The sequence below is a fragment of the Anoplophora glabripennis genome, unplaced genomic scaffold, assembly GCF_000390285.2.
Source record: "Anoplophora glabripennis isolate ALB-LARVAE unplaced genomic scaffold, Agla_2.0 scaffold295, whole genome shotgun sequence".
NCBI lineage: Eukaryota > Metazoa > Arthropoda > Insecta > Coleoptera > Cerambycidae > Anoplophora > Anoplophora glabripennis.
Window position 1 is genome coordinate 224,213 of NW_019416400.1, and position 17,419 is coordinate 241,631.

A 17,419-nucleotide genomic window follows, 5' to 3' on the forward strand; every position below is an offset into this window, starting at 1 on the left:
TTTTATAGTTTGGACTCTTTTAATTTCCTAGAAATTTTCGAATAGTTCCTTAAAACTTAAAAAACATAAAACATTCTGCTTCCTCGTTTTCATTTATTCTACTATCAAAAATGTAATATCTTACAGATCTGAGGTCCATCAGAAATCCCTTCCCGCAATATTGCATCATAGACCACATAGACCAGGGGGTATCTGTTTTGGTTTGGGTGAATCGTATATCCACGGAGATTTTTGGCTTTATGGCTTTCAAATATCACTAGAAATGAAATTTTTTCTATGCGCATAAAAAAAAACGTGGGCTTAACTTTTGGCGGCACAATATGTAAAAAAAAATTGGAAAAATGACATATTTTTCTTCCTATTTAATTATGTATCTTTTTAAGAGTTTATTTTAGGCGAAAATAGAAGAGGAAAAAAATGTTTGTAATTAAATTTTTTACAAAACATGACTGGTTACAAATCGAATGAATCATGATTATTATGGTAAAAATCGAAAAAATCACAAAAATGTGGTTAAAAAACATTACTTTTTAGGGAATTTTTTTGGTGTATTTAAATAGGGTGTAGGACCTTTATACTTGGCTCAAGAAAACTTCATGTTATGTATAATCATCACACCAAATTTCATCAAAATCGGTTCGATAGATTTTGCATAATAATTTTGCAATCCATATTAAAAAAAAATACAAATTAGAAAATTTTGCACAGCAAAAACCAAGGCCCGTAGATACTTGAAAATATAATCACATATAGAAGGGCCCTCAGGCTTTCAAACTTTTTTTGAAAAATTCGAATCCGTCAATTAGGAAAGCTCTGGCGCTTATTTAAACATTGGTCGAATTTTTGTACTTATAAACAATTAGAATAACTTTGTGAATATTCAATCAAATCAAATGTTTTAAAGCAGGTTTTAAAAGTTCTTGGAAAGACGCTTCTTTTAAAATAAAACAGACCGATTGATCAATTAGTTACGTAGTTATAGCCGTCATTTACACTAAATGTACTGGGACATCCTAGCTAATTTTTCGAAAAATACCTCTTTGGTATTCCGAGTACTTACCAGGTTTAAGATTACAATACTTTTCTTCATTGGCAACCTACTTTAAAACATGTTTAAAGTTATTTATGCAAGCGAGAAATTCAATAAAATCGTACGGGTGGTGGTGGTGGGGGAAGCAGAGAGCGCGGCCGCTTCGGCCTGCTCGAAATTGAATCGGCTATAACTACGTAACTAATTGATCAATCGATCTGTTTTTTTTTAAAGAAGCGTCTTTCCAAGAACTTTTAAAACCTGCTTTAAAAAATTTGATTTGATTGAATATTCACAAAGTTCTAATTGTTTATAAGTACAAAAATTCGACCAATGTTTAAACAAGCGCCAGAGCTCTCCTAATTGACGGATTCGAATTTTTCAAAAAAAGTTTGAAAGCCTGAGAGCCCTTCTATATGTGATTAAATTTTCAAGTATCTAAGGGCCTTGGTTTTTGCTGTGCAAAATTTTGAAAATTTGCAATTTTTTTTTCAAAATCTGGATTGCAAAATTATTATGCAAAATCTATCGAACCGATTTTGATGAAATTTGGTGTGATGATTCTACATAACATGAAGTTTTCTTGAGCCAAGTATAAAGGTCCTATACCCAATTTAAATACCCCAAAAAAATTCCCTAAAAAGTATTGTTTTTTAACCCCATTTTTGTGATTTTTTCGATTTTTACCATAATAATCATGATTCATTCGATTTGTAACCAGTCATGTATTGTAAAAAATTTAATTACAAACATTTTTTTCCTCTTCCACCTTCGCCTAAAATCAACTCTTAAAAAAATACAAAATTAAATAGGAAGAAAAATATGACATTTTTCCATTTTTTTAAACATATTGTGCCGCCAAAAGTTAAGCCCACGTTTTTTTTATGCACATAGAAAAATTTTCATTTCTAGTGATATTTGAAATCCAAAAAGCCAAAAATTTTCGTGGATATACGATTCACCCAAATATGGTTTTTTGAAACAGATATCGTCTGGACTATCACTTAAATTGGGGAACTGATCTCCGATATACTTAGAATTGACCATCCTTGGTTAGAGATTTGTTCCATTATTTCGAGTTTCAGTTTGATGTACAGAGGTGGAATAAGGCTTTTTGATGAATCAACAAGTGGCTCATGTTTTATATCCTAAAACCCAGCATCAAAGGCTTCACGTACCTAGTGGTTTTTTTCGATCCCAACTATCCCATTCACATAAAAAGCAAAAAGTTTTTGTGAATACCGATTGTTGGCCCAGTATTATTGTGAAGATTCTCACAAATTTACCATTTATGTTGTTCGTATTTGATCCTATGTAAAACTATCCTCCTGCATACACATTTGTATTATGCAGTAGAACAGCTTTCATGCTTCTCTTTGACGAATCAATGAGCGGTCCACTCTACTCGTTAGACATCCATTTATAACATCCATGTTTGAAGTGATTCATCCAACAATATCATTGTAGTAACCTAAGGAAAATTCTTACTGATTCTGACTGATCTTTTTCTATTAGAAAGTATTTAATAGACCTGATCGGTTCAAACGGACATCAGATTCGGATTCAACGACCCCAAAAACGTATAGATATGTAAGTTTACTTTATTTTCAATTGATTATCTACATTTGACCTTGAACTGACCTCAACCCAGATCTGATTGAGTCAAACGGACATCGGATTCGGATCCGGCGACCCCAAAAACTTATAGATATGTAGGTTTAGTTTGTTGACAATTGATTTTCTACATTTGACCTTGAACTGACCTCAACCCAGATCTGATTGAGTCAAACGGACATCGGATTCGGATCCGGCGACCCCAAAAACTTATAGATATGTAGGTTTAGTTTGTTGACAATTGATTTTCTACATTTGACCTTGAACTGACCTTAAACCAGAGCTAATCGTGTTAATCGGACACCGGACATCGGATTTAGCGACCCCAAAACTGTATGGATACCATGGTCATGTCTTTCGGACCTGCCACTTTTTTGTGGGGCTGTGTTATGTTTTGTTTGTGGTCATTATCACTTTTTTCGTATAAAAAAATATGCTTTAAGTAAAAAATTATTATTATTTGTCTGAAATAAATAATGTACTAACACCCTGTAGATGCTTTTAGAAGCTCCCTCAGAATAATTGTAAAACGATTAACATTCTGTGAATCCTGCTACGTTTTACAGATTTCTAAAAATTTTAATAAAAGTCAAAATAAGATATGCTACGTTACGAAATTTATTTCACCTTTCTCATCGTAGGTCAATGATTATCTAAGATCGTGCTTTACATTTTAACATTGTAAGTCATCCATAAAGATTATAAATTAATTATTATTACTATATCATATGCAATTATAAGCGATTTATGTATTTAAAACGTACCTACATTTTTTATAAGTTGTGGTGGAGCTTATCTGAATGCAGTACCTATTGTTATCATAAAATATATGGTCTTCAAATAATCAACAAAGTCAGTTTAATGCACCGTATTTAAATTATCCAAGCCATTAGAAATAGCATTAGTCCAGATGGATATATTCTCATAAAACCAAACAATTTAAATTAATATTTTGTAGAATGTGTTCGTCAAAACGATGAATTTATTTTTTACTGCTAATATTTGCAATAAATATTAAAACCGTAGTATTTTTGAAGAGAGAATGAACATACCTTTCAAATGAATTATCACAAGCCCTTACGTCCCATTTAAAATTTTAGGGGATGTAACTGCCATTCGAAGCGGGTTGAATTTAGGGATGAAATTTTTACGTTGCGGGATTTCATTTCAGAATCCAAAATCGACGTGACTCGAAATTTTTTATAAATATGGACAACAATTGAGATACTGAATTTAGTCCGTTTGGCTGCTCCACAATGTATATTTTTTCTACAGTCCTCTTTTAGCAGTTGTTTCAGCTAAAGAATAATAAATTTTCTTTAGTGGTAGGTACACCTGACTACCTACTTACATACATACATATTAAATGTTACTTTTCTATAAAATGCAGCTTTACAAATTCATTTCCGGATAACAAAATATCACTCGCTAACCAACCACTACCGTATTCATAATACAACAGCTATTTCGTTCATGAAATACATATTTGTATTCGTTTAATAATATGAGAAAAATGACATTAAATCAAAGATATCAATCATGAAAGCGAAGGAAAATTATTAAAATCGACGGAAAATTTAAATTAAATTTAAATTACATTTTTTGGGCGTCGCAATCTTGTCCATAAAAATGTAAATGTTTTGATCTATATAAATAATTATTTTATCATCATTATCATTACATCCACACACTGTCCATAAAAACTTACATTATTTCTCATGATTTTATTAATTTGCCCGCGTATACAGTACTTTATAGTCCTTCCGAAGTCAGTTGAATATGCAAAAAAACGTCTGGTAATAAAATTTAATGAGTTTCATAGGCGTAACTAAAAAAATTTTCTGCTAAAGGTAAAAAATTATAATAATTTGTATATAATGTGTAGAAAATTTCTATTATATGTTCATTTGGCCAATAACATATTTTAATGATTTATGGCCTCAAACAATTTTATTATATTGGTGGTAAATTTCGTTTTGTTCCGTTTCAAAAAGGTCTCCAAAATGCCATGTTGTGATAATATTAGTAAACAAAGTATCCCTCTTTTTTCTCCCTTTCATAATAATTGTAATATGAATGATTGATAGAAAGTGCCTATAATAAATTAAAATTGCCTGATTCACACCAAATTCCGCACTGCTTCACTGCACTGCTGGGCAATTTATGAACCACTTGTCACCTGCTGTGATTTATTGCCCAGAAGCCCAATACGACTGTGCTCGTTTTCTTTTGGCCACGCTCGCATTCTTCAACAGAGCGTATACATTTCTATCTCCACGTTTAGTTCGACCAGACCTGTTTATGGGTATGGCTAATTAAATATGGGAACAAGTTTTTCAAATATTTCAATGCCGAGTTGCTGCTTAGCGACCGAACCTGGTAGATACTTTGAAATTATTGGTTCTTCAATTGACTTCGGAAAAACTATACCTTTCATATTCCATGTAATCTGCAAACATTTTAGTTTCGTTTTACAAAACAATTTAATTATTTCGCATTGCAGAGTGGATTCGATTTCAGAAAATTATGGGCTTTCACTGGTCCCGGGTTCCTTATGTCCATAGCCTACTTAGATCCGGGGAACATAGAGAGTGATTTACAGTCTGGAACAATAGCAAATTATAGGCTACTCTGGGTATTATTTGGGTCAACAATTCTAGGACTGATAGTACAAACTCTCGCCACAAAGCTAGGTAAGATTTTCGTTATATTGTTAAAAGCAATAGGGGCAACTGTATACACATTACTTTTTACACTATATTAAGAAAAAATTAAAAAATGTATTTCTAAAATAACTTCTCAGATATTTATTCTATATACAGGGTGTTTCAAAAAGGTTTTGCCAAATTTGAGGGGGATATAGAGGACATTGTGGCAGAAAATGTTTGCACAGAAACCCTTAGTCAGAAATGAACCACTGTAGTCCTGGAGCAATTTTTGTCCACCCTGTACAGAATGTTAAAAAGTGGAAAAAAATTAAAAGTTAATAAAAAATATCTAATTTTTTTTAAAATTTTGTCAAGTAAAGTCGATTTATGTGCTCCTGTACCAAAAATATAGGTCTCCAAAAAAGATATTTAATTCTACAGACAAAATTTTTATCTGTTAATATTGCGGGAAACCACTACTCTATGGGCTATATACCCCAACCACCACTAAATTACACCAGCAATAACTGGTGATTAGCTGATGTACCTATCTAAATATTAAATTATATTTTGACATACCAATCTTATTGTTAGTGTTTATTTTGGGTAATTATTTATTACTAGCTATTTACTAGATATTGTTATTGTAATTCAATGCTAATTGAGGCATAGTCTAGAGTAGTTGTTTCCTGTAATATAATCTGTTAGAAATCTTGTCTGTAGAACTAGATATCTTTCGCTTATCTAGATTTATGGTATCGAAGACTGAATTTCATTTGAAAATACTTTTTTAGAATTCGTTTTAATTGCTTGAATTAGCATAATATCTTTATAGTAAAGTAAAAATGCGAGAGCTAATACTAGCGCATATGTTCCTAAAAAAGTGTTAAAGATAAGAAATATGTTTTTGTTTATATCTTTCAAATGGTTTGACTAAAGTCAACAAAGTGTTACCTAGTAAGTCAGGATAACTTGAATATGGCAGAGATTCAGGAATACTAGTGATAAACTTGACAAGACGAAACAAGTCGATGTTATCTATACCGACTTAGAGACATCAATAACGCTTTTGACAGACTTAACCGTGACCTCTTGTTGTACAAGGTTTGGTGCTTCTGAATCACTGCTGTAACTTTTTCATTTATGTTTACAAAACAGTTATCAATTTGATCAATGTCGTGGCTCTAAGTCTCAGAAGTTTCATCAAATATCTGGCGTGCCTCACGATTCTACACTAGGACCCTTATTCTTTTTCTGTTTATAAACGACTTTATGGAGAATACACTTGATGTTATTGGCGTGGTGTGAAATTAATAATTTATATAAAATTCTTAAATTCTAAATTCCTCCAAGTGTAATATCGTTACATTCACTAAAAAGAAAAGTTCTGTTCTGTTTGATTGTAAACTAGGTAATATAATATTGCACAGACTTGATTACATAAAATACCTTGAAGGTACATTTGATGCGACATTACCTTTTACAAAGTAGACCTATAGACATAATTTCATCAGGGGTTTCGGCAGGATTTATTACAGTCAAAGTTTCATGGCGTGACCCAGTTGAAATGCTAACCTCTTCTGCAATTTCTGTGACAGTAAATCGGTCATTTGCACAAACCAGATCTTTGATTTTCTGGACGTGTACGTTGAAGGCCTTCCTAGTCGAGGATCATCTTCAATTGACTGGCATCCACCTTTTAAATTTTCTATAAATTAAAAAAAGTTATTTTGACAAATATTGTCCTTTATGAATTTTCTGATTACAAACATTTTCAAATAATACGGTTTTAAATGGTATTGGAAAATACTTTTTCCAATAAAAAAATCGTCTAATTTGTGGCAAATCGCTAAATTTGGTAGCGACCTCTAGCGAATAACGAGAAATCATTAAACTTAAAGAATTCTACCTAAAAAATTGGCGCAGAAATCGCTAATAGTTATACCACATGCCAACAGACATTTAGTGATTATCTTAATTTTTTCTTCACTACAAAGATTTTTGAGAAATTAATTCAATTTTTTTGCTTTTACGTCATTCTTCATAGTTCAAAAAAAACTTGCATTTATCTTTGAAAAGACCATTCAGAAGGTCTGACAGTTGTTTAGCTTCCTTCTATTTTAGTATGCTGAACCTTTAGACTCCAAACAAGAACACTTAAAGAAACAATTACACATTATCATTTCCGAAGGAATTCCGTGCGCTGAATACGATCATGTAGTTAAAAAACATGACTTGCCTATGAATTTCGGAGAAAAGTGAAATTTTTGAGTAAAAACTGGCCCAAGTTTTAAAAAACACTGTATATAACACCAAAATTAGTAGATTGAGAGCAAAAGTCCACACCCCATAAATAATTAAAATCGAATGATACGTGTACTCGAGTTATTTACAAAATTCAAAAAATTTTCACGAAATTTGAGGCCATCTAGCGGCCAAACGAAGCGATTTTGGATATAGGTGAATTAGCCTAAATGTGCCTATTTTGAGTCCACGAATCTATGGTCATAATTTTTATTATTGAAATAAAATATTTAGTGTCTACCTGACAGTACCGTAGTAGGTAATTTTAATATGTTTGAATTAGAATATTACGTGGTATGACATTAAAAGTAGAAAATAGGTATTTTAGATAGGTAATAGGTTTTGTACTTGGAGTTAATATTAATATAAACTTGAAGAGTAATTAAAATTCCTTGTTGTAAGTTCCTGTTTACTGACGTAATCCTTAGAGAAGAAAATGTTTAAAATAGCGTTTTTTTCGAACAAAAAATCGTTAATATCTCGAAAAAGGTGAGATTTTAGAGAAAAGTTGCACATGAACATTTTTGTTCAGGATACCCCAAAAAGCCTATAAAAATGTATTTCGAGCGAAAAAATCGAAAATCACGAATTTGTTTAAAAAAAATTGTTTAAACAATTTTTGACCATTAGTAACGTCTGGCAACATGTGGATATGATTCAAGGGTCATTTTTTTAGTAAGATTATGAAAAAAAATTCGAATGAGAATCATGTTCCTAGCGGGAGCAACGATATAGCCTGGACTAATACTTATACATATTATAAAACATACCTACATTATAATATACAAAATATATAATAACATAATATATAGTATTCATTACAGATTTCTCCATTATTATAAGTTTATTTTTTGAATATTCCTAAAATTTTGGTTTATAGTTGTTTTTTTAATCTTACTCTTTGAGAAATTCTAGGACCCTACTGTTCAAAACCCTTCACAGAACAAGTACGATCTCTTCGAAATCGCTATGTTTTAATTCAGTTCCAATCGAAACAATTCCAGAGTTCCGTTAATAAACGATTCGCGAAGAAGGGGAAGATTTGCAATTTAGGGCGAAATTATTACAAAGCTGCAGCATCCAATAAGAAGTTCCCAACTTTATAATCTGCACGTCTTTCATCCGACATAATATCATAAAGGGTTTACAAGAATCTTATGCTAATGAGAAACTTTTAACTTTTATTAGGAGTCGTAACGGGGCTGCATCTGGCCGAGATGTGCCACAGACAGTATAAGAAAGTGCCCAGGATAATTCTGTGGGTTATGGTGGAGATAGCCGTCATCGGATCGGATATGCAGGAAGTTATCGGGACAGCCATCGCTCTATACCTGCTCTCTAATAAACTGTAAGTAAACTTTACGGATCGAAAGATGACGTATACAAAGAAAAATTTCTAATATTTTCATGCAATAATAGGGGCTCTGGTCTAAAATGGCATACCACTTTTAAAAATTGCCATACTATTTTTTTGAGATAAGTATTTTTAAAATGAAATGCTTTAGATAGTCTACTTAACTGGTTTTTATGAAATTATGTTAAATCAGATATTAATGAAAACATTTTTTTTAAATTTAATTTAAGCGGTGGTGGTGTGGTATTATTCATTTTACCCCACGAATGGGGGTAAAATGGCATACAATCATAAAAGCTAAGATAAATTTTGAAAAATTTATTAATTTTAATGAATTGATAAATAGATGCAACAGTATTTGTTTCTTAAGTAAACATAAACTCTAAAACTTTAAATGTAGAAAAAAATATGATTCTGTAAGTATAAGGAAAAAGCAAAATGGCATTTGCTAGGCCAGGAAAATAAGCTGGGAAATGATAATTTCCCGACTTTTTGTTTCGGCAAGCTGAATTTATCACTATAGATGCTAAATATTATGTACAATAACATATTAGTTTCCACAGTCATAAAAATGGGGGAAGATTGTTTACAGGGCGGTTAATTGTATAATTTTTACATAAATTCAGGTTTTTCGCTTATATTTTTTTTCCGTTCATTTCCACAAGAAACCAGTAAAGTACTTTTTCTTTCGTCTTCAAAAGACCTACAAAACTAACCCTCGAGCGTCAAAAAATATTGATTAGATCAAAAGTTATGAACAGAAGAAGTTTATTTATGACTCTTGAATTAAACATTTATAAACTGCGTTAATATTACCAGAACGTTTTATTATCGCATGCTCTCATTCCTTATCACTGTCTAATAACTCACACGAAATCTGGAATCGGTAAGTTGAATGGTTTACAAGTTATGGCCTTATAAATAAATTAACTAATTATTAGTCTGGACAATCGCGAGGATCTTCCACAATCGCACTGATTTTTTCAAGGTAGATTTCATAATAATACGTTGAAATTTATTAATTTTTTTTAATTTCAAATTTGCGACTTGGATTTTTTTTTATTTTTTAGCCTTAATTGCAAAATGAAATACACGACGCGCGAGCGTGATATAGTTATATACAGGGTAGCCCATCGAAAACGTACCGCAACGCATTACAGGGTAGTAAAGAACTTTTCGGCAAAATCCAAAAACAGGTCAAATTTGTTTCTGAAGGGGACAACTTTTGGCTCAAAAAGCATACCAAAATCCTCAACCCCCTAAGTGGGGGTGCTATCCCCTAAATTTTTTCAAATGGGAATGGGGGTCAAGTGGGGGGTCTTTTGAAAATACGAACAATATTTTTGACGAGAAATGCGAAAATCGATTTAATTTTACTTCAAAACTTACGGTATTAGCCAAGTAAATGCTGAAAATGTTGTCCGCCAACTTGCATACAATGATACAGGTTGTCTTCAAACATTCTGGAGCACTGCGGTGTTACTTCGCGACATACATTAATGATTCGTTCTCGCAGATCTTCCAAGATATCAGATGGAGTGCTGTAAACTTTGCTTTTAATGTGCCTCCAGAGAAAGAAATCTAAAGGATTTAAGTCGGGTGACCGAGGGGGCCACTCGATTGCACCTCTTCGTCCTATCCAGCGTCCTGGAAACGTCTCATTTAGGTAATTGCGCACATTGAGCGAGTAATGTGGAGGAGCTCCGTCTTGCTGGAAAATCAGTTCGTGTTCATTGTAAGCAGGGTCGTCCTCTATGATATTTGTTAGAGCTGGGTCGATGACATTTTGTAGTAAATCCAAGTACATATCGCCTGTCAAATTTCCAGGAAGGAAAAAAGGACCTACAATGGAATTTCCAAAAATACCTGCCCATACATTCAACTTCTGGGGGTGTTGGGAGTGTGTCTCATGGAAAATCCTTGGATTGGTATCAGCCCAGTAACGACAATTATGGCGATTCACTAAACCATTCAAGAAGAACGTACACTCGTCCGAAAAACACACATTAAAGAGGAAATTATCGTTTATCGCTCGTTCAGTCATTATTTCGCAAAATTGCAAACGACGATCAAAATCGTCTTCATTTAGCTCTTGCACTAGCCGAATCTTATAAGGATGGAATTTGTATTTTTTTAATATTCGTTGGACACTTGTACGACTCACTCCTGTCGCAGTAGCCAATTGCATTGTACTCAGCGTACTATCCATTGCCACTTGCCCCAATACCGCTATTTCCGTAGGTTCATTTAGTACCGGATTTTCAACCTGCCTCTTTTTGTTATGAACGGAGCCAGTTTCGCGAAATTTGGCCACCAATTCGCGAACAATTTTTCCAGACGCATGTTTCTCAGGATGCCGTTGGTTGAACAGTTCGGCGACCCGATTTCCGCATTCATTGTTTTTGAAAAAAAGCTCAATAATTTCTACTCTTTCTGGAATTGAGTACACCATAATTAATCAATTTAAAAGACTCGGCAGTATTGGTACTCTTCAACTACAAGTCACAAGACAGTTATCTAGCAACTTCTTGTGGCCTATCTAAATACGAAACAAAAAGCGGACAATTTTTTGCTCACCAAAATCAGGCTAAAGAATTCGCAAATCAAAAAAAAAAACAGCGAATTCTTTTGAAGGAATTTACCAAGCTAATACCGTAAGTTTTGAAGTAAAATTAAATCGATTTTCGCATTTCTCGTCAAAAATATTGTTCGTATTTTCAAAGCTGCATATTTTCTAAAATAATGGATCGATTTTCAAAAAGTAAGAATCGATGTATAGAGAATTAAAAGCCCTTTCTAATGACCCCCCACTTGACCCCCATTCCCATTTAAAAAAATTTGGGAGATGGCACCCCCACTTAGGGGGTTGAAGATTTTGCTATGCTTTTTGCGCCAAAAGTTGTCCCCCTCAGAAGCAAACTTTACCTGTTTTTGAATTTTGCCGAAAAGTCCATTACTACCCTGTAATGCCTTGCGGTACGTTTTCGATGGGCTACCCTGTATTGTTACATATTCGGAAAGCTTATTAAAAGAGCTTTAAGTTAAAAAAAAATCGTCAAGATTCGTTGAAAAACAACGGAGTTACAGACTGTCAAAATTAACGGCCGATTGTTAAACAAATTAGGTTGGTAGCGGTAAAAAAATACTGTCATAACTGGCAACCCGAGTACTTTCCCAGGTAAAAATATTTTATTTGTGGAAGTATATTAAGTGCATAAGAAATATTGTCAAAAGTCAGTGGGTCGCTTGATTTTCGTCGAGCCGTGGCGAGGCGGAAGGGTGGGGGCAGCGGACGACAGCGAGTCCGAAGAAAAGGACGATAATATTCATAGTCCTGCCGTTAAATAAGGGAAATTCCCTTGAAAATATATTATTCGACAGTCTGTACCTCCGTTGTTTTATAACGTATCTTGACGATTTTATTTTAACTTAATGTTTTTTTCATCCGCGTTCCGAATATGTAATAATAGATAATATATCACGCTCGTGCGTCGTATATTTCATTTTGCAACTAAGTTTAAAAAATAAAAAAAATCAGGTTATAAATTTGAAATTAGAAAAATAATAGATTTCAATGTATTATTATGAAATCTAAAATGAAAAAAATCAGTGCGATTGTGGAAGATCCTCTGGTTCGTACAGACTAATAATTAGTTCATTTGTTTATAAGGCCATAACTTGTAAACTATTCAACTTACCGATTCCAGATTGCGTGTGAGTTATTAGACAGGGATAAGGAATAAGAGGATGCAATGCCAAAACATCCTGGTAATAATAACGCAGTTTATAAATGTTTAATTCAAAAGTCATAAATTAACTTCTTCTGTTTATAACTTTTGATCTAATCAATATTTTTTGACGCTCAAGGGCTAGTTTTGTAGGTTTTTTGAAGACGAAAAAAAAGTTCATTACTGTTTTCTCGTGGAAATGAACGGAACAAAGTTATAAGCGAAAAACGTTAATTTACGTAAAAATTATACAATTAACCACCCTGTAAACAATCTTCCCCCCATTTTTATGACTGTGGAAACTAATATGTTATTGTACATAATATTTAGCATTTATAGTGATAAATTCAGCTTGCCGAAACAAAAAGTCGCGTACAACTCTATAATTTCCTGAACTATACAAGCATCACATATACAGGCTGTTACAAATTCGCTTCTCACTACAGGGATCTTGGAAACTGTAAGATATACGAACTAGCTTAAATGAGGGCAAAGTTGCATAATCAAGGGATCAACATTATGCTTCTAAAAATTCAAAGCTAACATGATTAGTTTTCAAAATATTTGAAAAAAAAACGAAATTTTGGAAATCCGTTTTTGTTTCATTTAAGCCTTGTTTGAGGTGATATTGAAAAAAGAAGAACACTTTCTCATGGCAACTTTTTGCCCTCTATCGAATGACATAATCAATTTTTATATATAACGTTTGGTCTTTCCAGGACCATCATCGATTTCATTTCTTTAAATACCGACTTGGAAATTTTATTACATTTTTTGCAGACCTTCATGACCCCCAATACAGTATTGCCTCAGCCTGAACCAGATTCAGACGGTTTATCTCGAAAAATTCATATTCAATGTATTCGTTCCTTTATCTAGATTTATGTGTTTATTGAATTATCGTACACTCTAACACACGAATTCATCAACGAGGCGTAACGTTAGTTTGACTAACGGAAGTTGTGTAAAAATTTTGCGCCCGTATTGCGCGAATTTAAATAAAAAGCGTAGTCCCATTCACAAAAAGTGCGCGAAGAAGGCGCAACTAATAGTTGCCACGTCTATTGTCTTGTGGTTAAACTATTATGAAGCACTAGAAATGCTTATAATAATATATTGCAATTAAAAAAATAAAATGCAATGAACTTAATAAACTACACCTTAAGTTGCCCGATTTTATGCATGTCTTGGAGAAGGTCTAAATTTTGACGTAAATATTAGCGCAAGTAAAAGGCGCAAGGGAAGTGAATACGTTTACACGGGCGCAAAACTCCTTAGTCCGACTAACGGCTTACGCCCCTTTCATGAATCCGGCTGTAAGTGCCGTTTGACCCTGTGAAATCCGCCTAGTTTTTTAAACTATTACCATCACCTGGTTATACATAACTCGATAAGTTGTTGCGCCAAAATTAAAACATTATTACAATTTTAATTTTATTATGACAAATTAATTCTCAAAAATGAATATGAACAACCAAAATTCAATTACACAAAAAAATACAGTAATTAATCAAACACATTCCCGTTTTGGCAAATGTTGAAAATGAAGATAAACAGAATATGATCGAAATTTATTATACCTGTAAACGCAATTGTTAAAGAGCATTTGTATGAATATCCTGCAAAAAAATAGATCGGAATTTGTTTGAATTTTGAGTACTTGAGAAACCTAGAAATAACTATAGGAATAAGAGTCTAACGACACTTAGATTACATATACACAAAAATGTATATGTACAGGGTGTTTCAGGATTAAGTCGACAAACTTTAAGGAGATATTCCTCATAAAAAATAAGAAAAAAATCAAGTATAAATTTTTTTCCAGAGACGCTTCATTTTCGAAATATAGGGCATTAAATATTTTTTTTAAATTCGAATTTTTTAAATAACTTCTAAATGAAGAAGGCTATTTAAGCCAAATTTGGCATGACACATCTTCTTATAAGATATCATTTTTTCATAGAAGTAGAAGTCCCGGAAGCAACAGTGGCGGAGTTATAGGGACCCATTGAATTATAAAAAAAATTAATACGGCCCTACTGAAAATAAAAAATGATGCTGTTTTTAGATAGAACAGTTTGTTATTGACAAAAAGTATACATTCACTTTTTTCCTAACTGTTATAGTTTCATGACAAAATTGATTTTTCGGAAAGGTGCTTCTGGATTCTGTCGATAAATAATAATTTTAGGAATAGGGAAACTTTATAAAAGTCCACCTAAAATAACACGTAGAATCCAAAATTGCAATAATATATAGAGTGTTCCATTTAAAATAATCAAGTTGATGGCGACTTCCGGTATAACCGGAAGTGGTACGTGGATGCCATTATTTTAGTTGAGAAGGGCATGCCCGGAAACCCGATATCCCAAATTTTCAAAATTCAAATCTAAGTAGTCTCTGAAATAATTCTAATGGGCCGTCGCCGTGAGACACCCTGTATATTAATAGAATTCAATTACGAAGTCACTATAACTTTGCTAAAAATGAAGTACGATTGCCTTTTGTAACTAAAAATTGTGCAGGAAAATTTCCGGTGTACCTCGTACTTTTATTCCATCACAACTTTAAATTTACAAAGTTCAAATGAATAAAAAATATCTGAACTTTGTTGTGAGTAATAACAATAGTTATTTATACAAAAAATATTTGAAGTGTAAACCATGTAGCCACAATATAAGTTTTTATAGTTTAGATACGTTCTGAACATATTTTTTTTATTTAATATCAGTGTCAACAAATTTAGTAAATAGCACATTGTTTTTCTCATCTCACACTAACAAGTACTTAGTAGTAATGTCGAAAGTGGCATGAGTTATACCGAGAAACAATAGAAATGTACACAATTCTAGATCTTATCGTAAGGCAAATATTTAGGTAAACGTTCAGTCTGATTGAATCACTATGTCCTTATCATAGGATAATTTACAAGACTAAAAAATATAATTCATTTAAGAAATATTAATATCTCCATCACCATAGGGTGGGTTTTTATAAATTTATTTTTGACATCACACTGAAGTATATGTAGATATCTAAATGTTCTAAATGCGTAAATAACACTGGTTAATACACCAGTCGAATTCGAGTTTTCTCGAAAATGGTACATGCTACCGAATTTCGACAAGTATACCTTTTTTGTAGTATGCTTTAGAGTTCACAGAATCGCTTAGAAATGTAATAAATTTTGACTTTTAACATATATTTTTTTCGATTACCTGTATCCGCAACACTGCTTTTCAGATAGAAACCCTTTGCACATTATTCTCAACAGTTGATGTTTACTCGTGTACAAATTTTTACATTTTGATCTTTAGCCGATTTAAAGATAATTAAGGAAAACCATTTGAATAGTAACAACTTCAACACATTGTATCTCGAAAACAGGGCGTCTAAGAAAAAAACGTTACATGAACTACCCCTATTATTTTCCCATGAGGCACTTGCACACAAGTTTTTTTGAAATATGAACGGACACCCTGTATATGGGCGCCAGTCTCGACGAAAGTTTTGAGATTTTGGACTTCTTTCGCCAAGACAATCATTTTCAAAAATTTTAACTTCGTGGAATTAAAAATTTTTTGGAGAATAAAAAAAATTTTAATAGTTAAAAAAAATTGAAGGCACTTACTTGCCCTGTATTCTATTGCAAGAAATCTCTTTCTCTACAGGGGCGGTTCTTTGGAAGAAGCACTGACTTGTTTTAAAAATAATTTCAGTTAACTTTAATTTTGACAATTCCAAATTAAAGAGAATAATTAAGTTCGTTTTTGATTTTCAAAAAACAATTCTATTTAATCAAATTGAATTTTTTAACATAACCAAAATCTTATAATTATTACCTACAGGTACGTAACCTACGCCAAATTCTTAACTACTTATAACTACTAACAAGAAATGGAACAAAATTCCCAGAAGTAGATCTGTATTTTATGTAGTATTTTATCTTGTCTTTATTAAAGTTTTTATTATTGTTGTTGTCACTACTTTGTTCGGAGTCAAATGCAGGGCTGCAACTTTTGCTATCCGCGATAATTTTTAAGATGCAGCGCACCAAGCGGCGAAAGCAGTAAGCTCCGAGAGAAGGTAATTTTGACATTGCCGTTTGTGTTTATACAATCATTTGAACATTTGTCTTATTTGCCATTATTATTAGTAATTTTGTTATCAAACTGCGGTTATTTGACTTTTGGGTTATTTTATAGGTTTCAAATATTTCATAAATAAATTTTAAGGCAAGTATTTATGTCTACTTTATTTGTCTCTAGCGTTACAATTTAATGTAGGTACATTTTATTAGGTCCCTATTTACATATATGCCAACGAAAACTCTCGTTGTATATCAGAAGGAGAGGCAGTTTTTAACGCTGATCATGTGGTACTATATGGGAAAATTGGGCAAAGTTAATTTAAATTTAGAAATTTATATTGTGTCTGCAAACTAGTGCCCTTCATCTTCATCTTCATCTTCATCTAGTGGTTGGTCCTTTAAATAGTCCCATAGCACTGCGGCCTAATTAGGCCTATTGTGCGTCCCACTACTAGTCCTATTCAGCAAGTAGATTTGTCCTTTTTACAAAGTCCAAAAGCTTCCTTGCTGACACTTCTCTCAATTCCTTGGGTTCCAAATAGGGTCTCCCAAGGAGCGTCATTCTGCTACGTGCAAATCCCGGGCACTCGCCCAGGATATGCAGAGAAGTTTCATCCGCCGATTCACATCCTCGGCAGACCGGACTGTCTA

At 32.7% G+C, this 17,419-nt stretch overlaps 1 protein-coding gene across 1 annotated transcript in view; it reads left to right on the top strand.

Moving 5' to 3' along the window:
* LOC108907729 (protein Malvolio) overlaps positions 1-17,419 on the top strand; it is a 48,238-nt gene that overhangs the window by 17,640 nt on the left and 13,179 nt on the right. The window contains exons 2-3 of the mRNA XM_018711527.1: positions 5,148-5,337; positions 8,785-8,944. Coding sequence (XP_018567043.1) covers positions 5,148-5,337; positions 8,785-8,944 — 350 coding nt within the window. The remainder of the gene's footprint in view (positions 1-5,147; positions 5,338-8,784; positions 8,945-17,419) is intronic.